The following is a 25,895-nucleotide window of genomic DNA, read 5'->3' as shown; positions in this document are numbered from 1 at the left end:
AGCGTCTTCCTCTTTGGAAGTTGCATTTACTTAATCAACAGGCGAGATAATGCTGCTGCTGTCGAGGTGGGCGGGGTGAGACTGAGATCTGGGACGTTAGCATGTGCATGGGGAATAATACTCTATGTGTACCGTAGGAGGATCGAGGATGGAAGAGTGTGTGTGTGTGTGTGTGTGTGTGTGTGTGTGTGTGTGTGTGTGTGTGTGTGTGTGTGTGTGTGTGTGTGTGTGTGTGTGTGTGTGTGTGTGTGTGTGTGTGTGTGTGTGTGTGTTTGTCACAGTGCATTTGCACATACAGCACATTGGATTTGGCCTCTGTATTTAACCATCCTAACTAGTAGGAGCAGTCTGCCCTTTATATGGCACCCAGGGAACAGTTGTGTGTGTGTGCTCCCTGGGCCGCGCATGCGCGCACGCGCGTGTGTGTTCGTGACTGCGCACTTGCATGCCTCAGTGCGGCTGTCTGTGTGCTGTGTGTCAGTCGGTCGGTCTGTTTGTCTGTGCTCAATGTCTTGGTCAGTTTCTTGTCATTGATGTATGGTAGCCGGAATTCCTGCATCGTGTCTGTCTGTATATACTAAATCAGCCATTGATTTTCGTGGCATGGAAAAACCCCACCCTGTTGGTGACGATTATGTAAGACAAAAACATGTACGCTGTGGGAACTGTGAATTGAGGTTTTCTGCATTTCTGCATACATGGGCCCATATAGGTTCTGTCTATAGGATTGATTGAAAAATTAGTTACAGTGAGTACGTGCGTACAGGTCTATGTGTCTCTGCATGTTTAGTGTGAGAGTGGGTGTACACGGCAAGGCTCATTTGAATTTTGATAGCTGCACAGTAATCCAGTGAGGACATGTTGGCAGAATTAATGCCTGAGAGAGAGAGAGAGAGAGAGAGAGGGTGAGGCGCACAGATAAAGCACAGACAGACAGACAGACAGACAGACAGACAGACAGACAGACACAGACAGAGAGGGAGATGCAGGAGAGAGAGAGGGAGACGCACAGAGAGAGAGGGAGACGCACAGAGAGAGAGGGAGACGCACAGAGAGAGAGGGAGACGCACAGATAAAGCACAGACAGACAGACAGACAGACAGACAGACAGACAGACAGACAGACAGACAGACAGACGCAGGAGAGAGACGCATGAGAGAGAGGGAGACGCACAGAGAGAGAGAGGGAGACGCACAGAGAGAGAGGGAGACGCACAGAGAGAGAGGGAGACGCACAGAGAGAGAGGGAGATGCAGGAGAGAGAGAGGGAGACGCACAGAGAGAGAGGGAGACGCACAGAGAGAGAGAGGGAGACGCACAGAGAGAGAGGGAGACACACAGAGAGAGAGAGGGAGACGCACAGAGAGAGAGGGAGACGCACAGAGAGAGAGGGAGACGCACAGAGAGAGAGAGGGAGACGCACAGAGAGAGAGAGGGAGACGCACAGAGAGAGAGGGAGACGCACAGAGAGACGCAGGAGAGAGAGGGAGATGCAGGAGAGAGAGAGGGAGACACACAGAGAGAGAGGGAGATGCAGGAGAGAGAGGGAGACGCACAGAGAGAGAGGGAGACGCACAGAGAGAGAGGGAGACGCAGGAGAGAGAGGGAGATGCAGGAGAGAGAGAGGGAGACGCACAGAGAGAGAGGGAGACGCACGAGAGAGAGGGAGACGCACGAGAGAGAGAGGGAGACGCACAGAGAGAGAGGGAGACGCACAGAGAGAGAGGGAGACGCAGGAGAGAGAGAGGGAGACGCACAGAGAGAGAGGGAGACGCACAGAGAGACGCAGGAGAGAGAGAGGGAGACGCACAGAGAGAGAGGGAGACGCACAGAGAGAGAGGGAGATGCAGGAGAGAGAGAGGGAGACGCACAGAGAGAGAGGGAGATGCAGGAGAGAGAGGGAGATGCAGGAGAGAGAGAGGGAGACGCACAGAGAGAGAGGGAGACGCACAGAGAGAGAGGGAGATGCAGGAGAGAGAGGGAGATGCAGGAGAGAGAGAGGGAGACGCACAGAGAGAGAGGGAGACGCACAGAGAGAGAGGGAGACGCAGGAGAGAGAGGGAGATGCAGGAGAGAGAGAGGGAGACGCACAGAGAGAGAGGGAGACGCACAGAGAGAGAGGGAGACGCACAGAGAGAGAGAGGGAGACGCACAGAGAGAGAGGGAGACGCACAGAGAGAGAGAGGGAGACGCACAGAGAGAGAGGGAGACGCACAGAGAGAGAGAGGGAGACGCACAGAGAGAGAGAATGAGAGAGATACAGACAGAGCATGAGAGTGCAGAGTAAGTGCGTGCGTGCGTGCGAGTACGTGCGTATACGCATGTGAGAGAGAGAGCGAGATGGGGTGGAGAAAGAAGGGAGGGTGTGGTGGCGATGGCCGGGGGAGCATAGAGCATAACCATCCAGGCCAGGGCATCAGTCACATCCACCGGCCTCTTTTGTCCTTGGACCTGCCACCATTTTGGCCCATCCATCTCTGTATGAGTCACATCCAATAGACTGCCTCGGTTCAGTTTATAAATTAGTCAGACGTTCTCCCCTCTCACATCTAGCTTCAGTCATGGTATATGATGAGCTTGGTGAAGTACCGGATTTGCTTAGTTCCTTGGAAATTGGTGTTGTGCTGTTTACCCCCCCTTCTTGTTGATAATAGTGGCCATTAACCACACTTGTCATGCAATTGGTAATTAGTGTATTCTACGAAAAAAAATCCAGCTTGAGTTTATGTATCAAAATGTATTTGTACAGTACATGAAGCAGCCTCACGCTAAGGAAATAGCGTTCATGGGTCACGGTGGCACAGTCGGTTGTGCCTCACAGCTAGAAGGTCCTGGGTTCGATTCCCGCTGGGGACGCTGTGGGCACTGGGGGCGTGTTCCCTCCTCCGCGTCATCAGTGCCCATACCCGAGGCGGGGTTGACGAAAGGGCCTTTCTGTGTGGAGTTTGCATGTTCTCCCCGTGTCCCCTAAGGCAGGGGTTCTCAACCCGTGCGTCGTGACCCCTAGGGGGGTCCCCACATTTAAAAAAAAAAAAAAAAAAAAAAAAAAATCCGTAATGATTATATCTGGTTTCAGTATTCATTTATGATATATTTTCTCTATTATTAAGTTTATTTTTGCAGTCAGTTTATATTGGTGGTGGGGACTCTGGGGAGGGGGGCGTGGGTCACGAGACATGGCCACAGCATTTCCGGGGGTCCCCAGCCAAAAAGGTTGAGAACTCCTGCCATAGGGTAGGTACCTCACAAAAACATGCAGTAATCCTGGTCTCTAAACTACCTCCCCTGGCCAGCCGGGGCGCCTGATGTAGGGGAAAGGAACTGGTCGGAATAACGCGTTCCTTCCACGCGCTACGTCCGGCCGGGGAAACTCTCCCCTGCCAGGTGAAAAGAAGCAGCTTGGACTCCTCATGCATAGAAGGTAGCATGGGGTCAGTCCGCTGGCTCCCCCCCCAGGTTGTCAGAGGAAGTGTAGCACCCAGGATTACATTAGATAATTGACACTGGGTGAAAAAAATGGGTTACAAAATTGTGGTATTAAAAAAAAATCACACCCGTGTGAACTGAGTGGTGCAGATCCCCCCCCCCCCCCCTCTCTCTCTCATTAGCAGGCAACAGTGCATCTCTCTGTCTCTGTTTCTGCCACAACAGCGCCCCTACTGGTACTCATGAGTCACACATGAGTCACACACATTAACACGAGTCACATAGGTGAGTGAACACGGACATTGCTGTTCCTTGGAGTGGTTGCACCACTCAAAAAAGGAAATAGCAGATAGGCTCCTGCCTATGGCCCTCAGTCAGGACATGGCAGTGCTTAGTTATGTGACTTCTGTACATACATACACAGTATTGGTATATGAAAACCATTTAGATATATACAAATTCTGTAAAAGAAATTGCATCTATTAGTATGTTTGGGAAGCACTGAATGTAGGCCTACATAGAATGTGCTATTCAAATAAAAACTATACTGTGCCTCTTTCACAATGCTATTCCTCCTGTTATTATAGGCCAATAAGGGTACATATATCCCTAAAGCACAACAAACTCAAATTGTTTACTTCTGGAGGGTCTCTGGAACAGCATATTTTCAGATGGGGGTCGGCGGCCAATTACATCACATTTTTGGGGCCCTTTTAATAGTTTGAGAATCACTGACATAGAAACATAGGTTTTTCAGAAAACTTGACATGATTTAGAAGACATTTTGTAGAATCTATATTCTCAGGTCTTAAAGGGACACTTCACCCTTTTTGCAAAAAAATATATGTTAATGACGTTTAGAAGCTTTAGAACACTTTCCTGGGGGTCTTTATGTGTGTAATATGTGGTTTTAGATATTTTAGATTGTAGCAGTGAGCCCAGTGTCTCTGATGTCATGGACACTGGGCTCACTTCTTTCCTGGACTACAATTCCCATAATACTTTGGTGCACTGCTCCTCCTTGTGAATAGGGGGATGGCTGTCTTACTGAGACAACATGTAGTCCAGGAAGTAAGTGAGCCCAGTGTCCATGACATCAGAGACACTGGGCTCACTGCTACAATCTAAAATATCTAAATCCACATATTACACACATAAAGACCCCCAGGAAAGTGTTCTAAAGCTCCTAAACGTCATTAACATATATTTTTTAGCAAAAAGGGTGAAGTGTCCCTTTAAGGGTTAACGGGTTCTGCCACCTCCATGATCTGTCAAATACCATTAACAGTTTACATTTTGCGAGTCCAGATAGACTGCTGTGAATCCTAGCTTGTTAGGCTTATCATGCTGATTTATAGTTTGATAAACAGCACGGCATGTTGGTCCCATTGCTCCTGACGGTGCTGTGTGAAACGCCGCGGTGTCCTTTGTTTGCTCTCGGTGAGAACAGCTTGCGGTTTGATTATGTAATTGATAAATAAAAAAATGGTGCATCGCATTTTTCGTGCGAGAGACAGCTTGCTGGGGTTTTTAGGAAGCTACATGATTGAGTAATTAAAAACATCGACTAATGGTTCGCTTTTTCTGAGAGTTTCACTACTGTGATACATGGGAGAACACATTAATGAAATTGCGGTTTGATGAAAACACAGTTACTATAATCTGTGAAATATCTGCAACCTAGAAGTACATTGGAATGATGTACCCGTACTTAGTATTATGTGAACAGTCTAAAAGTTATTTTATTGAATAGTAACGGAAACAGGGATAGACTCGCAGCAATGGTCGTCAGGCTTAGGAATCAAACCCTTGACTGTCTGTCAGGCGCCATTGCGTGTTTTCATTTTAACCACTAGGCCATCCGTGCCCCACAATCTACAAGTTTTGATTTATTTATTTAAGTTATATTAAACAAAATGATATTATGCATTAGAAGGACAATATCATTCACGAGAACCAGGAACTTCTGTTTTCAATGAGTGAATGCATGTTGGATGCATGTTTAACGTGGAGTTTGAAGTTGAATGGGGTTATATGGGGGGCATGTCTCATCAAATGAATATGAAATATCGATCTTATTGAATCAAGTAGTGAGCGTGCTGTGGAGGGAGAAGGCTGTTTTCGTGTGAGCTCTGTAACCGTTTTATTTCCCTCTATCCTAAAGGGGATAGAAAACCCACCCAGCTATGGCCACTTTGGCCAGCCCTCATGAACTGCAATGACTATCTCTGCGTGCGTGCGTGCGTGCGTGCGTGCGTGCGTGCGTGCGTGCGTGCGTGCGTGCGTGCGTGCGTGGGTGTGTGCATGACTGCATACGTGCATATGCATGCACGTGCATGTGGGTGTGTGTGAGTATGCTGGATGTGTGCCTCAAGTTTCACCTTATAACTTCTATTCTGTCATTTCTTCTGCACAGAACAAATTGCTGGCTATTTACATTGAGGTCACTTGATTTAGTTTAGATTCATCTCGACTCCTCACTCCACCAGGGTGAGCTGCTGGAGTGGCGCAATCTAAATTATTTTCATTATTGGAGCTGACAAGTGTAATTATCAGATAATCTTCTCATCAGTGTGTGAAAGAAAGAACTAATGGAGACCTAATTGTATCTATAGATGAGTCAGCAAGAGATGATCATTCAGCTCAGCTATTGAATCCCAGTGGTTTTAACCACTTCATTTCCACTTTGTCACAACAAAAAGCTAAAATAGTGGCTCTACAAGCACACACATGTATGGTTGTGTGTATGTTTTTGTACATCTGCTGTTTTAGCTATTTTTGACAACAAACAGACATTACACAACAAGAACATAATAACAAACAACAAAAGAAAAGAAATAAAATAAAATAAAAACAGCTCAGGCACAACACTATTATAAATAAAAAGATTGAATATACAAAGACATGGCAAGGACAATGAACCATAATGACAATAAGTGGCTTTTGAGTTTTGATAGACTCCCATTCAGGAAATACATCCATACAGTATATAAATACATATATTAAAAAGGCAGACAATACAGTTATCATAGGCACCACATCATTACAATAAGAGCAGACCCATGCATACTCCACTCAAAGGCGGCAACCCCCCCCCCCCCCCCCCCCCCCTCCAGGCGGCAGGGCCACCGCCCCAAGAAGCGGCCCCGGGCGACCACCCCACAATTTTTTAATTTTGATGCCGTGGCTATGCAGGAGTCTAGCCGTCTAGTTGTCTGTGTGTCTGTGGTGAATCTCGCAAAAAAAACCTTGACCAAATGTGGAGTCATGAGAGCCATAGATGTGTATGTGACTGACAAAAGAAAACTATGTCACATATTTGCACACTGGGCCCTGATTGGTCCCATACTACTTCGGAGGGAGTGAAATCCAATCACAACTGATGTGAGGGCAATTCTTTTTGCAATGTCAGATCCGTCAAATCCACCAAATCGTGCTGTGGGCATTTATGTATTTTTTCCAATGGCAGATTCGTCTGGTTTCCAGGCTATGACATCACAGGCTGGCCACATGAAATCTGAGAATATCAGAGCCATGCTGTTCCCATGTGGATAGAACAATGTCACCTGTAATGAAATGCCCCAAATAGGGATGCCAAGTTGAAAGTAGTTTAAGAGGCTTTGGCACGAACGGCTGCCTAAAAACCTCAGAGACACCAGGGTGCGGACAGTGTGAAATTCCGAGTTGAATAACGACATGGCAAGATTAACTATGTCAGCATGTGGGAGCGACAGTGATTAACTGTATTTCCCAGTGAATTCGTATTTCTTTCATAAGCTATATTCTGTTTTTGGGGAGACAAGGTATTCTGTGGAAGAAAAAGATTCCCCTCTCAGCACTTTCTGTTCTATTGGAGGAGTCAGCAACTTGGCTGTGACTACAAGGGTATACTGGAGAGCTGTCACATTTGTCCCCAGGATGGATCTTACTGGCTTTCACAGATGTAGGCAGGGGATACTAGCTCGGTTGCTTCACAGCAGCTGAGGACATTACATGTTCTGAACAGACCCACCCCTTGTTGCTATGTAGTATGTGGACAGTTTGGTTGTATAGGACCCCTGTCCTAGTGACATGGGGTTCCCTGCTTGCCTTCATGTCCCCATGGGTTAACCACCTTCAACCTGGTATCACTAGTTTGGGCAGGTCATTTGTGGTTTTAGATATTTTAGATTTTAGCAGTGAGCCCAGTGTGTCTGATGTCATGGACACTTGGCTCACTTCCTGGACTACAATTCCCATAATGCGTTGGTGCACCTTGTGGATAGGGGGAGGGCTGTCTTACTGAGACAACATGTAGTCCAAGGACTGTCTAAAGAGGACGAGACGCGAAGACCGTACGTGCGACGCCATGTTGCTTATGGTGCTCCATGGAAGGAAAGAAACATGCGCAATGGGCTATATGCAGCCAACACTTCCGCGTTCAGCTTCCTTGGTCTCAACTGCGCATGTTTCTTTCCTTGCATGGAGCACCATAAGCAACATGGCGTCGCCCGTACGGTCTTCGCGTCTCGTCCTCTTTAGACAGTCCTTGATGTAGTCCAGGAAGTAAGTGAGCCCAGTGTCCATAACATCAGAGACACTGGGCTCACTGCTAAAATCTAAAATATCTAAAACCACATATTACACACACAAAGACCCCGAGGAAAGTGTTCTAAATCTTCTAAACGTCATTAACATATCTTTTTTTGCAAAAAGGTTGAAGTGTCCCTTTAACTGTGCATTATTATTAGTATTATTATTGTTATTATTATTATTATTAATGATACGTAGCTTGCAGAGTTAGTTCAGTCAGATATACTCGAGGGTTTCATGCCGTGCTCAAGGGCGCATACATACTAAAGGGGTTAATATGCTGCATTACTATGTGGGCGTATTCAGTGTGTGCAAGACCCACATGTCATTCGCTGATGTGGCAGTCAGCTGACCATTGGGCGTGCTACTTAAGCTTAACACCACCCCAGCACCACCGGTGGGCTCTGTTATTTATATTCCCCATGGGGTTTTTTATTGTATATCTATCTCCCTGCTATTAATGTTTAATGATGGTGTTTGATTGTGCATGCCGAGCAGGGAGAAAATGCAGCAGTGCCGAACGCCAAGATAATATATTATATGCACACTTCTATTCTCATTCTATAATAAATATTGGTTAAATCTATTCGTGAGTTGTCAACTTGTCTGACTGAATTATTATTATTATTATTGTAGACAGGAAAAGCTGATTTTCTGTATTACCGCTTTACCGGTAATCATTAGTGAGACAAACAGTAAAATGCAGCGATACATTCAGAGACTTTAAATTCTACTGTGAACGGGAATGGATAGGGGAGGTAGTAGCGGCTTGCCAGCAAATCAACTGAAGTCATCATCAGACTATAGAGCTGTTTACTCTGGTGATTTAGTGTTGTTGCAACCGGCGATGATCAATTTCATTTGATTGGCATTGAGTTTATAAATGCTTTCAGCTGCGATTGACATTGTGACACTGTTGTGATGGCCGCTGTGTCCATCGCTGACAGGTGATTCACTTTTAACTTTGACCTCATTGCTGGCTCATGTTTCTCTGGAACTGTGTCAACTCTACTTCTGTTCAAATAGTTCTGTTTTCATCTCTACAACCACAGTGCATAGAAATTACAACGCATTATATGGAGGACAGTTTGTTTTGTTGAGAGCTTACAAAACTGCATCATGAGCAGGTGATCCATGTACTGTAAACAGCCGACGGGCCCAATTACAAGGATGTATTCAAGAATGCATGAATGCAATTAACTTTTTTAAGTATTTTTTAATTCAACACACGTACTGCACCCATACAATCAGTGTGATGTCTCTCAAGTGTCTACACTTTTCTCCATGCAGAAGTCCAAGTAATATGCAGAAGAATTGACGAAAACAGACAAAACTACTTCCTCCATATTGACATGAGCTCAAAAGTGTACACAATGTTGGGGTGAAGTTTTGTTCACATAACTGAATTTACAGCATTTTACCACTTTAACGTTTAAACGCATTGGCTGGAGTCCCCCCACACCTACTTTTTCCCCCCCTTGCACCAACTCTCTTGGCCCAAAAAATGGCCGATCTACAAGCTCACAACGTGTCACATCGCAATGTATTGTGAGCTTGTAGGTCTGCTATATTCTCTAAACGTTACCAACACAATAGCGATGCTACGCTAGGGTTCAAGTGGTTAAAATGACCTATTGCCAAACTACTGTGTAAATCAGACATCTAAGAGTAAAACAAGTAAGCAGTACAAGCAATTGATTGTGATTGGATCTCACAGCCATCAGTTGCTTGACACCCAGCGGCAAATAGGAAGCCAAAGGGAAGTGTGATAAGCCTGAAAACGGAGTGAAAGAGAGAGAGAGAAAGAGACAGAGAGGGAGAGAGAGGGGGAGATGGGGAGAGAGGGAGAGAGGGAGAGAGGAGGGGTATAGCGTTTAGTCACTCAGTATGAGCATTAGAGGCTGTGAAGCATGAAGGAGGATGTTGGCAGGAGACTCTGTGGAGGTTCAGTGATCCATCAAAGAAGAGCCTGCCTGCTGGAGGAGAGCCTTCCCTCTCCTCTCACATTGCAGTAACCCCCCCACTCTTTGTCTGTCTGTCTGTCTGTCTGTCTGTCTGTCTGTGTCCGTCCCTCTAGAATGACTCCTGGGGAAAGCAGTATTCCTACGCCCTCTTCAAAGCCATGAGCCACATGCTGTGCATTGGGTATGGTGCGCGGGCGCCCGTCAGCATGTCCGACCTGTGGATCACCATGCTGAGCATGATAGTCGGTGCCACCTGCTACGCTATGTTCGTGGGCCACGCCACAGCTCTAATCCAATCGCTGGACTCATCACGCAGACAGTACCAAGAGAAGGTAAGCTCTCAGCAGCCTCCCACATTATTATGAAGTTTCACAGCAGGATACAGGCGGCAGGCCTACCTTGAAATTAACCACCGAACGACCTACAAGCTTTCAACGAGTCGAAATAAGTTGTGAGATTGTAGATTGGCTCATTTCACCAAATGTTCACAACAGAATCAAAAGGAACACTAAGGTTCAAGTGGCTAAGAGTTATCATATTCTACCCAAACCTAACTCTACCCGACCCAACGTTTTCGGGCTGGGCTGAAAATGTGTACTAATTAGTCGAGCCGAGCCTTGTGGGTACCGTGAAAAATAAATTAATAAATCTATCCCCAAAGATGTTTTCCAAACGATAAGGCCGACAGAAATGGCAGTAGATGTGTTCAATGCGGCTCAAAGTGAATTTACTCAGATATCTAGTTTGTCGCCATCCGACCTTCCTAGCCCGTGTTATAAAAAAACTGCCGAAAATAGCCAAAAGTGGCCGTTTTCAAGATGTTTTGCTATTATCTGTGGAACGTAAGGTCCAATCTACTCAGTTCAAAGTTTGATGGATACGTGGCTTTGAGAACATTAAGCGCATAATAACACTTATTCGGATTTACGGGCCTACATTTATGGTAACTGTTTGGGCCGGGCCTGTTCGGGCCGGCCCAGTTAGGGCCCAATTAGGGCCAGGCCTTAATTTTGAGGCCCGTTGAGAACTTTACTAAAGACACTGTCTGGGTTAGTGTAATCATGGATGCCATTTGTTGAATAATTGTGTAGCATTGCAAAGTAAAGGCCTTAGAAGCTTTATCTAAAGCTATTAAGAGGATTATGCATGATCTGACATGTCATCATTAAATGTTGTTGTTTAATTAAGTGTGGCATAGTAGGAAATCTAGCAAACCACTGGGCCAATCAGCACCAAATGTCTTGCAGCTGCCAGTAGGCCAAGAAAGTACATTCCTGAATATCTTTCACATAGTGATTTTTTGTGTGTTTGAGAATAGTTTTTTAAGGGTCTCAGATCTACCGTACTGCTGTCCCCCAATATTTAGACAAGACTAAAGTCATCAATATGATGTCATCAACGTGATATCAGAGACGGACAGGGAAGCCATGCTGATAATAGTACTCGCTTGTTGTTGTGTTTTATCATTCTTACACTGCAGTGAAAAAGATACTTCTTGAAATGTGCATTCAGTAGATTGGATTTTCCCCTTGGCCTTCTTCTTTAGCCTTCTAATGAGGCCAAAGTTCCCACAGATTGTATTCTGATAGGGAAAGGATTTTGCCTCCAAGCAGATCACAGACGTTGGGGCATGAAGCCGGGGTTCACAGACAGAACCAAACCTTTATTGCTTGGGTTCTGCCTGTGAATACGTTTCACAGACTTTGTTCCTCTCTCTTGACTTTATCCCCTATTACATCACCTTTTTGTGTAGGGTGATTATCCAGCGATTCAGCCCAGCCACCATCTGTGATCTTGAATTCCCTGTACACATGGGCATGTATGGCTCATTCTTTTTTTCACAAATCCAAGTTTAACTCCCAATTCTCCCTATTAAATTACGTTTACCTCCAGGGATCAATAAAGATTGATCTTATCTTTTTTTTCTTCACCCAGTGTCAATTATCTAATGTAATCCTGGGTGCTACACTTCCTCTGCCAACCTGGGGGGGCAACTGACCTCATGCTTCCTTCTATGCATGAGGAGTCCAAGCTGCTTCTTTTCACCTGACAGGGGAGAGTTTCCCCGGCCAGACGTAACGCTTGGAAGGAACACGTTATTCCGACCAGTTCCTTTCCCCTCCATCAGGCGCCCCGGCTGGCCAGGGGGAGGTAGTTTAGAGACCTGGATTACTGCATGTTTTTTGTGAAGGTACCTACCTTCAGGGACATGGCGATTACATGCAAATTCCACACAGAAAGGTCCCGCCCCCAGCGGGAATCGAACCCAGCACCTTCTAGCTGTGAGGCGACAGCACTACCGACTATGCCACCATGCCCCAGTTTTTTTATTTTTATATCTTAAATATGTTTATGGACTCACTGCTCTGGTGCTGGGTGTTATAATCATCTGTGATGTCTTAAGCCTTAAGCCTTGAGCAATTATCTGATACTGTACAGTGTACAGATAAAATAGCATGACTGAGATAAACAGATGACTCATAAAGTCATTTTTATTCATACTGTATACCGGTAGCTGCTATATAAATATAGCAGCTGATATGAATACAGAGTCAACTTGAACTCAATGTGCTTCACAATGAAACATACAAAAAGGAAAGGAAACAGATTCACCATAGAGTTACCGACCAGAGATGCAATCTGCCACACTTGCATTGTGGTAACACGCATACGTTACCTGCATAAGACTGCAGAGAATGGCTTTTAGATTTTCACATTAATAACAGAAAATCCTTACTGTCATTCAAGTTTTACAGGTCCTTAATCATACCGATGACATGTGAATACTAGATGAGCTGATATATGAGCACACGTGAATGACGCACGCACGCACGCACGCACGCACGCACGCACGCACGCACGCACACGCACACGCACAAGCACAAGCACAGCCGAAGACAGGACTGACACACACACATCAATCACCTTGTGAGAGGTACTTACTTGGCAGAAGTCTTATCACGGTAGGACATACAGTGCAGCATCATTAGGGTCACCTTGACTGTGACTATGCGAAGGCGCGCCCAAATGGGCTAAACAGTTTATTAATTTACACCCTGTGTCTAACTGCATTTGCTGTTATCGTTCGCTTCTAATATGATGCTGCGACCTTGCCAGTCCGTCCCGTGGTCAATGCGTCTCAGCAAAACGCCCCCTTTGTTCTACAACAGCGACTCTCCACCTGTGGCCATCAATATAACATCAATATTAAAACAAAAAGGCCTGGTATTTTTTTTCTTTAAACCTTGAAACATGAGTTTTTTTTTTTAAACATATGTTTATTGATTTTTCTTTACAACATAGTATTTTCAAAGCAATTATTCACATATATTTTTCCCCATACACCCACATGGCAGCACAAACACTAAACAAAATCTTCAAAGAAACATCAGGATATGTCCATGAATACAAAGCAAAAAAGAAAAAAAAAACCACACAAACAAATGCACAATGTCGAAACATGAGTTTTAATTGTGATAACAATAAATCCGAACTTACAGTAGGCCTATACTATGCTAGTTCTACTTACTAACTGTTCCAAGCCGGAATACAATCGATTGATTGATCATTAAAATAAACATGCTCTGAAAATGCAAATGCACGGCCCACCCATTCATGACCACTTAGCTTACTACTGTACCTTGTACATTTCTTCAGTATCGAGTATTTGTATTTTTGGATACTTTTTGACTTTCACTCCACTACATTAATATTTCAAAGACAAATTTGTCATTTTGACTCAAAACGCTAGTTTTGTCTCTCAAAACTATTGCTGATCTATTTGTACCACAACTTTTTTGCCAAAAACATAGTTCTATGTGACAGAGGGCGAGGGTCAAAGCTGCACTATATGGTAGAAATATAGGTCAACGATAAAAATTACGCTAGTTTTATGGACTAATTTATTTTTAATGAGTGGCCCCCAGTGACCCTCACCAAAATTAATGAACGGAACTACTTAATATTCACCAAAACCAGACCAGAACTCCCACTACCGTATATTAATGGCAAGTATTTCCTACAGCTTAAATCCAAAAATCTGAACTTCAAGCCCTATTTCACATGTAGTGAAAATAGCAGATCTACAATCTCACAATGCACCGTAAATCTGCTATTTTGACTATTACTGATAGTATCCTAATCTTAATACAGTTGCATTGCTACTAAAAGGAAAAATACACTTTGTAATCTGAACTTTATTACTTTAACTCAAGTATAAATTCCACAAAGCAACTTTGACTTTATAGCGCTGTAATATTTGGCCAGGAGTATCTATACTTTGACTCAAGTACTGAGGTTGAGTACTTTGTCCTTCACTGATAAGGAGTTCCACTTCACAAGAGAGGCATATAATCAGCAGTACAGGGGTGTCCTTTGGGGTCTCAAGGGAGGCATATAATCAGCAGTACAGGGGTGTCCTTTGGGGTCTCAAGAGAGGCATATAATCAGCAGTACAGGGGTGTCCTTTGGGGTCTCAAGAGAGGCATATAATCAGCAGTACAGGGGTGTCCTTTGGGGTCTCAAGGGAGGGCGATTGCCACCCCCTAGTGTTCACATTTAAGCTCAAACTTTTATGCATTTTTTCCCCAACTCGAGATTTTTTTAATCTAAATTCTGAGATCAACACTGACTCACTCCCATCCATCGACATATGATTTTTTTCTTTCTTTTTTTGAGGGCCGCTAGCCCCTCCTATATATGCCCAGCTTTGTGTGTCTGTGTATACCATGGAAATTATTTGATTGGCTTAAGCACGAGTATGATTTATATATATTATATATGCAAACTCCAGACAGAAAGGCCCCACAGGCAAACATCCCCCCCCCCCCCCCCCTCGGATCAGGGCCAGAGCCGACTATGTGGCTTTCATGTGTGGTTAGGGTTAGGGACATCCCCTATTTCTTTCTGAAATAACGCCTCTGGTTATCAGGACAAGATCACAAGCTATGTATGGAAGACATCTTCTGTAGGATTCAGAAGTGATAATCTTTCCACGTCACTGTCCTGTGACAGATTGAGCTTCTTCCACACACTAATAATCACCAGGCATCTATCTAGCCATTGTCTTAGGACGGTGTTATCATGGCCGCCTCAGTGCTTTGATACCAGATTAGAATAAATCAATGGACTCCACAATGATGAGAGAACATGGAGAGATCGGGTTGGATAGGGCAGTCTGCTTTTAGCACATGAAATTATAAAACAATTTTATTCCGCCTTACAGAAAACCACAGGCAGAGAAAGAGGAGAGAGATGCGAAACAAGACGGGGACATATTTTTTACTGGCAAGGGCCATAATATGGTCTTTATTCTGCACAAAATGGCTGATATCCACCAGTCAGTACCCTCTGTCACTGCTCTTTATGGTTGGTGTAAGGTGTTTTTCCGCTCAAAGAAGTGAGTTTTGATTATTGACATATTTCTATTTGAACGAATGTTTGTTTAGAAAACTGCAGTCATGCAGTTATGTTGTTTTTCGAGGACAGAGGCTTCTTCGTTCCTGACCTTCTATGTGGGCCCAACCAAACTATAGCCGATCAGCATGCTAAGCTATAAATGCAGAAAAACCCTCAAGAGCGGTACCATAGGATTCAATGAATTTCAGTTGAACATTTCACGTAGGAGAAAGGAGGGATTTCAGCCATGCCAAATACTCTTGGTGGAGTCAGCTAGAAAGATGGAGGCTGCATGGGTGGTGGTAGCGTACTAGAAAGTAGAAAGATGGAGGTTGGGGTGGTGGAGGAAAAGCTTTGCCAGCAGCAGTTTGTGAGGCAGCATTGATGTAGCAGAGATCAGTATACTATAGGAGGGACCGCTTTGTTGTGAGAATGGGCTGTGATTCATGCATAGAAATGCCTGGCTAATTAGAAATGGAGGTAATCAGGCTGATTACAGCTGGGGTATATATGACTCTTATGTCCTGCATGAACTAGTGACTCGAGAATGGAAGCTGTCATCTGTTGTCATTTCCGTTCACGAAAATATATTTTAAAATATCTTCACATGTTATGTTCGAATTTCCATTTCTAATAAGCAGCAAGCTATATTTATTATTTATTTATAGGACAGATCTGCGTGACTCTAATGATGAAACGGAAGCGGGGAAGCGCGTCACATCCGCTTTATCCTCTGATTATTTTCAGAATACCACTTAACTAAATATTTTGCAGACTTTTTTCGCAGACAAATTGAGCTACTGCACCTGCAAAATTCACATGTTTTTTTTTTAGTGCTGTGTCACTGACTCACCAGCACAGCTGATGGAGGATCAGGATGCCAGAGTGAGAGGAGCTTCTAGTGCACAGTAAAATCCACTGCGGATTTCACTGGATTTGACTGTGTATAATGTCACGGCTATAATAATAGCCTTGACTTGACATTCTAATCAGTGGCAGAGATAATAATTTAAATAGTGATGAGGCAAATTTAATTTGCCCATTTGTATATTGTGGTTGTTGGCATGGTTCTGTATGTCTCTCAGCCAATCACAATGTGTGGTTGGAACTAGTTGAAAGCTAGCCTGGCTAATAAGCCAGACTCAAATCACACTGTCGTGTAGCCGGCAGGCAAATTTTGTTTTTGCCAACGGCTGATTCGGTCTGGCTTATTAGCCAGGCTAGTTGAAAGCATCCAACATGCGTATATGACAGACATTTGCAAATGTATTTGCTTTAAAAAACAAGCAGCGGCACCTTGTATACAGAGTCACATTACACTACAGTAGAATGTATCCACAGGTTTTTATCAAGCAACAATTGTTTGGCTGCAGAGCTGTTATTCTTACCCGCGGGTGATTTTAAAAGAAGTGGACATAATATCTGACAGAGTGGTCGGATGAAACCTCCACGCAGCACATTCCACTGAAAAGAAATGACAGCAAGTCACCCGTAGAAGTCGCTGTTTGAGTGATGGACAGGTCTCCTCCTATAGTACTTGATATAGTGTATGCATATGCTTCATGGCAAACGTGTTTAATCTACAGCCCAGCGCATTCCTTTTGATGTCCCTCCGGGGAGTTCTATGACAACGTAAAGGCTGTGAGTGTCACGTTCTTGTGTGTGTGTGTAGCTGAATCCAGCTAGGGCTGATTTGCCGCATGGCTGTGCAGATCAGAGGAGCAACAGGGAGGGGTCATGTCGTCCACCACATACCACAGCAGGATTGAAGGATGGAGGAGGGCATGTGGAATTGTGGATGCAGGGAGTGAGGTGTGACGTCGGGCTAAGAATAGAGCAAATGGAACCTGGAGAGACGGGAGACACAATGAGGTGTGGAGGTTGGAGGATGAGAAAGGGAGAAGGAGGCAGCAGTCTTATTTAAATTACGGTCACTATGTCCACTAATGACCTGTAACAACTTTTGGTCGATATCCCTCAGTCTTAATGGTTACCCAGAATGCTTCAGGGCTCAACGAAGGGGAGAGGAGAAAGGAGGTTGTAATTCACAAGGGTTTAACCACTTAACACATTTTGGGCGGGAACCCCTTTTGGTGTTTTAAGCATTGTTATAATTCAGCTATTGAAAAATAGCAGATCTACAAGCTCATAGAACGCCACCGAGTGGCGCGCTACGAGCTTGTAGAAAATGTGGCACAAATCTTTGAATATATTTCAGAGCGAACATTTTTAACTAAAATATTTGCTTCTGGGAGGTCCCTGGAACTACATATTTTTGTCCTTGACATGAAAAAGGTTGAGCACCACTGACATAGAAACATGGGTTTTTCAGAAAGATTTTAGGATTTAGAAGCCTTTTTTTAAATCGACCTCAGTCCAAAATGGGTTAAACCCTATATACTTCATTGACCCGAGTCCTTCGGGGCTCTATATGAGACCCCCTCTGTTTTTCCCCTCTACAGTAAATATCTTTACAGAAAAGATAGCCCATCTACCTGTACAAGTTCATAATATGTTGCAACACTACGTGTTGGTTAAAGAATAGAGAGTGAGTCCTACTATGATGCAGTTGGAGTGGAGGAGGAGGTGAGATTGTGGTCAGAAGGTGTAGGAGAGCAGAGCTATTATGTCTTCATGTCTTCAACATACGATACGAGCAACTGCCACGGTTACACTGCATCATTGTACATACACAGTTTGAAGATTGCAATAATAATTGCTGTGTGTGCGTGCGTGTGCGTGTGTGCGTGTGTGTGTGCGTGCGCGCGCGCGCACGAGCATAGAGAGAGAGACACGTGTATGTTTTAGGCTGCTTTATCATACCTTTACTCAACACATATATTTCACACGTGCATATTAGTTAAACAATGGTTTTCAACATGCCACAGATGTTATCGTTTAAGACAGCATACAGCCCCAGGATCATGTAGAATATATCAGCAGTAACGCTGACCGTGCCACTGGCAAGCACAGATCTGGGTTAATTCTTTGCCAGAGGCACATCCCAATGTGAGTGGGACTGACAAGCACTGGGTTATTTGCAGGAGGGTGTGTGGGGAGAGGGCATACAGTAGGAGTCTCCAGTAGACCTTGTTTTGTCATGTAAAGTCTTCCATTTGAGTGGTCAGCTGGTATACTCCAACAGTAGTAGTACATAATATATATACTCAAAGGAGAATTACAACTCAATTATAAAAATACCAGGGTCACAGGATATCGTGTCAACTGCATAATAGAAAACGATCCTGGTACGAGTTTGACTGGGGACCTGCATTGCATATGCATTCCCTCAGTTTCCTGTCTCTAATATCAGAGGTCAAGGGTTTTTAAGCGGGACCCACATCTTGGGGAATGTAGACAGTATTCGGTGGGAAAACCTAGTTTTATTCCTCCAGCCAGACAGAATAAACACTTGGGTAACAGGAACCGGTACAGACAAAATATGACTGAATAATAAATCAGGTTACAGGCGTCTTGGGTTTACAGAAACAGGCTACATGAATACAAACAAAGATCTGACAAAGAGCACCAGAGAACAGAGCTTCTAAAGACACATGGGCTAACAAGGTACAGGTTAACAATAATTATGACTACAGAGATTTACAATTAGCAAAGACAGTCAAGACAAGAGGTACAGTAACAGCTACAAAGGGAATTAGGAAACACACCAGAACATTGCAACAAAGTAAAAGTAACGCTATAGTAAGTAAAACCTAATTACAGGACCACAATAAAATGTCAGTACAAAACTAACATTTTAAATAATAACATTTTAAATAATATATATATAGGCCTATTATTTTTACAGAAAGAGGATGATAAATGCATGTGAATGGACCTGAAGCCACAAGGTAAAACTTCCAATGAAAGATCTAATCAACACACAGTTGCTCATGATTATCATTAGTTCTATATTCTGACATGACCGCCAGCTAACCCTCATTTCACAACTATGTGTGACACGCTGCAACTTCTTCAATGTGCTCAGAATGCATCAATCTCTCCCCCAAACAAAACCCAGCATCTTATCGGCTCAGGCCAGCCGCGAGAGAAATCAATCACACCAGCGGTGTCTTTTCCTCAGTCGTGCTGCCGTGTCATCGCAGCGTGCCGCGGCATGGGCCAGTGACCTCGCGGTGGCTACCGTCTCTGACCAATATTGCTCTTCTCTGATTACCAGAGGCCGAGTGAGAAACCGAGTGAGGCTGGACAGTGTTTATTTTCAGGTATACGGGGGCTACGTTGGCCCTTGTGGTGTAACTTTTGGTCACATTTAAAATGGATGATTTAACCCATTTCGACCTGAGGCCGATATAGCGCCTTGTAAATCTTAAATGTAAAATCTATAGTATCTATCTATAGTATTATTATACATAGCAACATGATTTCCTGGTTTTAAAGGTATAACAACGTTATAGGCTTTCCCAGTCTTGGGTTAAAATGGATGACCCATGCTGCCATTTCTCTCTTTCTATGTTTCTCAAATTATTTGCATTTAGGTTCCAGAGCACTTAGTCCTATATTAATGTTCAATTAATGTACACATCTTCACTTTACATTTATGTTTATTAATAGCCTGCATGTACACATGTTCACTCATTTAGAGATCCAGTGCAGATACCTATAGGGCCAGCAGCTCAGCATTTTTTTCAATCAGTATTTCTTTTATCTGGTTCTTGCCTCATAACTCTCATGTTACCTTATCTTATGTGTTTCATTCTCACTGTTGTTGCCGCTATGACACCTGAAATTCCCTAAATAAAGGTTTATCTGATCTCGTTTTTTAAAATCTTATCTTATGTAACTATCTTATTAAGAGAGAGACGATGGCCGTCTTACCTTTGTCACACGCTCTATTAGACATTTTGGGAATCAGAACCCACTGTCCTTGCATAAATATGTAATGAGGGTTAAATCTTACATTTTAGCTGACTGTGCAGATTCTAAGCCTTCAGAAACTCTTCTTCTAATCTGCCACCTCCTTAAGGGGATGTGGGTTGGAATGTTTTATTCACACTCTCTTCCACCCCATTTCATCATTATAATTCAGATGCACAGTAGCATTTTGGCAGGAGCTCAGTAGCACGTTGTACTACAACAGCAGACCACATGACCAGGCCAACCCTCAGCAGAATTCCCTACAGCAATTAACACAGTTCAACGTACACATGTACTATATACATTATCCTACACTATACTACTATAAAATTAAGAAAACGGTCTGTCATTCTGTCCTCGTCCATTTTTTCCCCAGTGAGTTGACTGGTTGATCTGATGTCAAAGGATACATATGTCACATTGAGAATCACTGCATTAGACAACCCATCATCAGCCTGCTCAGCTTTCAGAAGTATTATGGTGTTAAGGCCAATTATATGCACAGTAAAAGCTATAGACTATAAAGCAAGAAAGGCGAATAGCAGATGTTAATATTACTACTGAGGCTGCATGTGCTGATCAAATGCCACATCTTCTCAATCCCTGTGAAATTATGGACAGGGGGAAATACCTTGCCTTGATGCATTATTTATATTCATAAAGTACAAATCATAAAACAAATATTTACATAATTATTTGCATGCTGATTTCAGTGCTGATGAGGTGAATGCAAGACAAGCATTTGATGCATCCTGGTCATCTTGCTCTCATTAAGTCACGTTTAATATTTATGATGTGAAATTGTGGAGACTCTGAGTTTGATCCAGTCAATATCATTACGATGATGTATGAAATCCCATCACACTACTACAGAATCATTTGGGCAAATAATTGGTTTCAAATCTGAAATTCCCTCAGGGGGAGGGGGGGGGGGGGGGGTCAGGCCAATTATCTGCTAGTGCTGCTAAAACGTTTATTAATCCAGCTAAATCCTATTGAGATACAAGATCTATTTCATGAGTCAAGCCTGTCAAGCCCTGTCCATTGATACAGAATTTGAAACAACATAAAAACAAACACGTAACTTTAACCCATTTTGGGCGGGAACCCCTTTTGGTGTTTTAAAGCATTGTTATACTTTAGCTATTGAAAAATAGCAGATCTACAAGCTCTGCTATTTTTGAAAAATCGTGAAAATGTGCCCAAATGAGTTGAACAACATCGAGAAAACATACAAATATTAACTCACGTTACTCTAGTTCAGTCGGATAACTCAAGATAGATTGAATTTGAGACCATTAATAGCTTGAGAACATTTTATTTATAAAATATTGATGTTATATACACGACTCCCTGCTCAGCACATTAGCAGACAACCATTTAAAAGCAGGGAGATACTGTACATCTATAACAAGTAACAACCCCCCCGGGGAAACAGAACCCAGAAGCATTGGCCGACACATCGCCCAATCGCCGTTATCGCCCGAAAAGATGAATTATTTTTATCTTTTCTTTGCTCTGTCCACTTTTCGATCACCGGTAGTCGGCGAGTCCCATAGACAAATAATGCACTTCCGGAAAATTCGTCTGGCTGTCGTCGCCCGCTGTTAAAAACGTACCGTTATGGAAGCCTATGGTACTGGGCTGGCGGCAGTGGGAGCAAACAAAGCACGTATACATCAGTGGCAACACTGACAATAGAACAGGCGGAAGAGCAATGAATCAGGTGAGCTTTAAGTATAGACCTCCAATTGATCAGCTGCTTGACACATACAGTAGATCTCTCACAGAGGGCTGCACATGTGTGTAACCTCTCTAGTGTATACTGTAGTACTGCCTGAATTGGCTCACAGGCTACGCATCATTTATGAAAGCAACCACTTTTAACCCTTTTTAACCACTAAACTTTGGGTTGACTGAATTGGAGTGCGCCACAGCTCTATAATCGGGACCCTCCTGTTAGTGTTTTCGCTCGACACTAAATATCCTCCCCGCCAGTATATTTCCCTGCAAACCCTAAATCTCTATGTAGAACATCATGTACACATTGTATACATTGATGTTTCACATGAGATCATGGCTTGCACGTTAGTTCTGGGCTTTCCTGTACGGTGTAAATAGCTCATCAGAGCTGCTACCCTGCTCTGACATGGCCTCAGGCCTGTACTTGTTCCTACTTCCTTTCACCACCTGTCTCCCTCATCGCATGTCTCCCTCCTCGGCACTCAGAGAGAACAACCAGGACATGGCACCATGACTCTGAGAGCAGAAAACGGCTTGTCCTCCATATGGACGGACACGCACACGCACACGCACACGCGCACACACACACGCACACGCACACACGCACACGCACACACTCTATGAAACACATTATCTTTCAGGGAGTTTGCTGTTGAGTTACACTGCGCCTCGACAACATCAGCTTTTTCTATTTTTACGGCCTGGCTCTGCAGGGGGCGAACAATACAGAATTGCGTCTCGTCTGTGAGTCGATCTGTCTGCAGGATAATCATCTGAAATTCTTTATTAGAAGTAAACCCTTGAGATGAACCATCTCATCTGCAAGGGGGTCCCGCAAATTACAAAATACACTTTCGCTATCTTTCTTGTGCATGCTTTCTTGTGCAGTAGGCAGCCAGTATGCATCAATATGATTCCGTTAACATGTCAGACCTCCACAGGGAAGCCACACCATCATTAGGCCCGCTCTTGTTTTTAAGTAAAATCGACTTCAAATTCGACACACGCGTTCCACACCCCCGCAGGGAGTGCAGTGCCCGGTATCGAGTGCAGTGCCTGGTATCGTTCTCAAGTAGGCCGGTGGCCAACGGGCACGTACAAGTCTAGTTACTTCAAATCACAGTGAAAGCAGGCTGTGCATTTCCCTGTCACTTGTTGTCTGAGAGGCACAACCGAACCCCTGTTGTTCCTGGACCTATAGGCACAACCTACCCCCATGACAATGTGTTCTTTTAAAAGAGAATGTAGCTCTTGCTTTTGATAATGACAGGTATACATTACTTTATAGTTTACAGGTAAATGATTAAAATGATGTACTCTACTGTATATTGTGACTGTTCTCTAGCTCACAAGTCACTAGTTGAATATTAGCGGAGAGGATTTTTCTTTTCTTCCTGCTTATTTAAGAGCTAATCTGGAAAATAAGTAATATCATGGAGTTTGCAGTTGTGATGACTCAGAAGGGGAGGTTCATAAACATTAGAAAACTGATTGACAGCATTTTGATCTGACTTTGTATTGGGCTTAAGGAACAACATACCCCTGGAACCACATACCCCGTCCTCCCCCTGATATGGTTTCCTACTGAAATAAAATCCATTGTCCTTCTTTGTCTTCTCAGTACAAACAAGTGGAGCAGTACATGTCCTTCCACAAGCTTCCTGCAGACATGCGGCAGAAGATCCATGACTACTACGAGCATCGCTATCAAGGCAAGATCTTTGATGAGGACAACATCCTTAGTGAGCTCAATGACCCGCTAAAGGAGGTGAGTCCAAACGCTCTGCATGGATCGAAAGCTAAATATAAAGATTGATTGATTGATTGATTCAGATCAGTGGTTCTCAAATATTTTTATGTCAAGGACCCCCAAATTAATATGTACTGTATTTGGCTGTAAACTCACATAAAAAAGGTGCCATACAGTACATATGAAACATTCCCAAATGTAAAAAAAAATCAGAGAAAAAAAAGCCGATCTACAAGCTCACAACACGTTGTGATGCGACATGGTGAGAGCTTGTAAATCGGCTATTTTCAAACAGCCTATACGGTTCAAGTGGTTAAGCTGATTTTGATAGTAGTAAGTCTGATCTCTCTTTAGAAGCATTAATATTGTAACCGCGATGCACCATGAAGTCAGACATGAGTCCAAAACATCCACGTTATGATCAACCAGCGCGGATGCAGCGTATAGATCAGCCTAGGCATCAGAAGTGTTAACACATTTTGCTGGGGACCCCGTGGAACCCCCTGGAGGACCCCAGGGGGTCCCTGGACCCCACTTTGAGAACCACTGATTCAGATGTATCAAGCCTCCCTCCCCTCTCTATACTGTACAACTAACTGCCTCAGCTTCCTGACAGTCTAATCGAAACGAGGATAGTATTTTTGATTTACCTTTGAAGGCTTTATAGCTATATTTTTGGATCAAAGTAGTAAAAACATAAAAAAAAAAATATATATATAGGGGTCTTGGAATGGCAGGTGGGGTTTTATTTTTGGAACATGAATCACACCCTGTCTGGAGATTCGAGATGAGGAGTATATTTTCATCTGGCAACTTAAACATGCCCAGAGATCCCTTGATACACATTCTCATCGTGCTGTAGATTAACAAAGATGGTTGGTTCCTCTTACTACACCTTTCATCACATCTTTCAAAGGGGAGAAGAACTGACAAGATGCATGGATCCTCCTCAACATGCTAGATGAAACCAACCAGTGTCAATCAACGTATCAAACAATACATTTAGCACAGAGAAGGTCACTCTCTCTGTACAACACAACCTGATATTCATAGCCCTTTGATTTACATTATTAACACATTCAGGGTCATTAAGATGTTAACCGTAGCCACATACACAGCTAACAAGAGTGCAGGGGAACAGTGAGAATGTATTCACAAGTGCAGGTAAGATAAATTACTTTGTGCTTTGCGTTTGCGCAGTCTTGTACCGTATGTACGTATCTTGTAGTGTTACGCACTGAGCCATGTGCCGCACTAAATTCCATCATTCGTTGTATCACCATATTCAAGCTGGAAATAGAATATATATGATAGAGTATGTATAATATATGAATCTAAAGTACAGGGGAAACCGTTGCGCCCTTCTTTGTCCTTTGTTTTGCGGATTGACTGCAGGTGTGGAGGTCCCAAAAACGAAAGAAAACTGGCAGAAAAAGACTTGCTCGCCGCACAAATAGTTAAGGAGACTCCTTAGACAGAGTCTTATGAAAATATTATTTATTTGTATTTTATAATGAAGTGCTCTGTGCTAACCTCACTTTGAGCACAGAGCACTTGATTGATGATATGCACACGGCTGCCATCTTGCCAGCAAGGTGCTACCTAGGTGCAACTTCCCATAGACAGCCCATTCATCCAAACAGAACAGTCCTATCTAATTGTATTAAATAACGTCAAACTCACCAACATTGCAGCTGTAGGGAAAGCTTGAATTATCCTCTTTCTATCTGCAATGTGTTTGTTTAATAAAAATCCACTGTAGACATGTTATGAGCTACTCACTATGACTATCACTCAACAGCCCATGTGTACCACCTGTTTTGAATTTGCACATAATGCAGGAGGCAGCAGGAGGTTGCTTTACTGATAACGAGTGCTTCCAAACTCTGACACAACATATTCATCTGCAAGTAATTTCTTGACAGGAAGTAGCTCATAACATGTCTACTGTGGATTTTTATGTAACACTTTGCATGAGTAAGACGATAATTAAAGCTTTTCGTGTGTTGGTGAGTTTGCCGTTATTTAATACAATTAAATAGGACTTTCCTTTTGGATGAATGGGCTGTCTATGGGAAGTTGCACCTATAGGTAGCACCTTGCTGGCAAGATGGCAGCCGTGTGCATATCATCAATTTATGAGCATTATAAAATAGTCTCAAATAT

General features: G+C 43.5%; 1 protein-coding gene across 3 annotated transcripts in view; it reads left to right on the top strand.

The window, feature by feature from the left end:
• The window catches only part of hcn1 (hyperpolarization activated cyclic nucleotide-gated potassium channel 1), a gene marked incomplete at its 5' end in the record, with an annotated part of 148,940 nt that overhangs the window by 101,235 nt on the left and 21,810 nt on the right, over positions 1 to 25,895 (top strand). For all 3 annotated transcript variants that reach the window (XM_079524950.1, XM_079524949.1, XM_079524948.1), the window contains 2 exons: positions 10,075 to 10,293; positions 23,601 to 23,747. In XM_079524950.1, coding sequence (XP_079381076.1) covers positions 10,075 to 10,293; positions 23,601 to 23,747 — 366 coding nt within the window. The remainder of the gene's footprint in view (positions 1 to 10,074; positions 10,294 to 23,600; positions 23,748 to 25,895) is intronic.

The sequence above is a fragment of the Electrona antarctica genome (assembly GCF_951216825.1).
Source record: "Electrona antarctica genome assembly, chromosome: 16".
Classification (NCBI taxonomy): domain Eukaryota; kingdom Metazoa; phylum Chordata; class Actinopteri; order Myctophiformes; family Myctophidae; genus Electrona; species Electrona antarctica.
The sequence above is the reverse complement of the archived record's forward strand: the minus strand, read 5'-3'. Positions and strand labels throughout refer to the sequence as shown.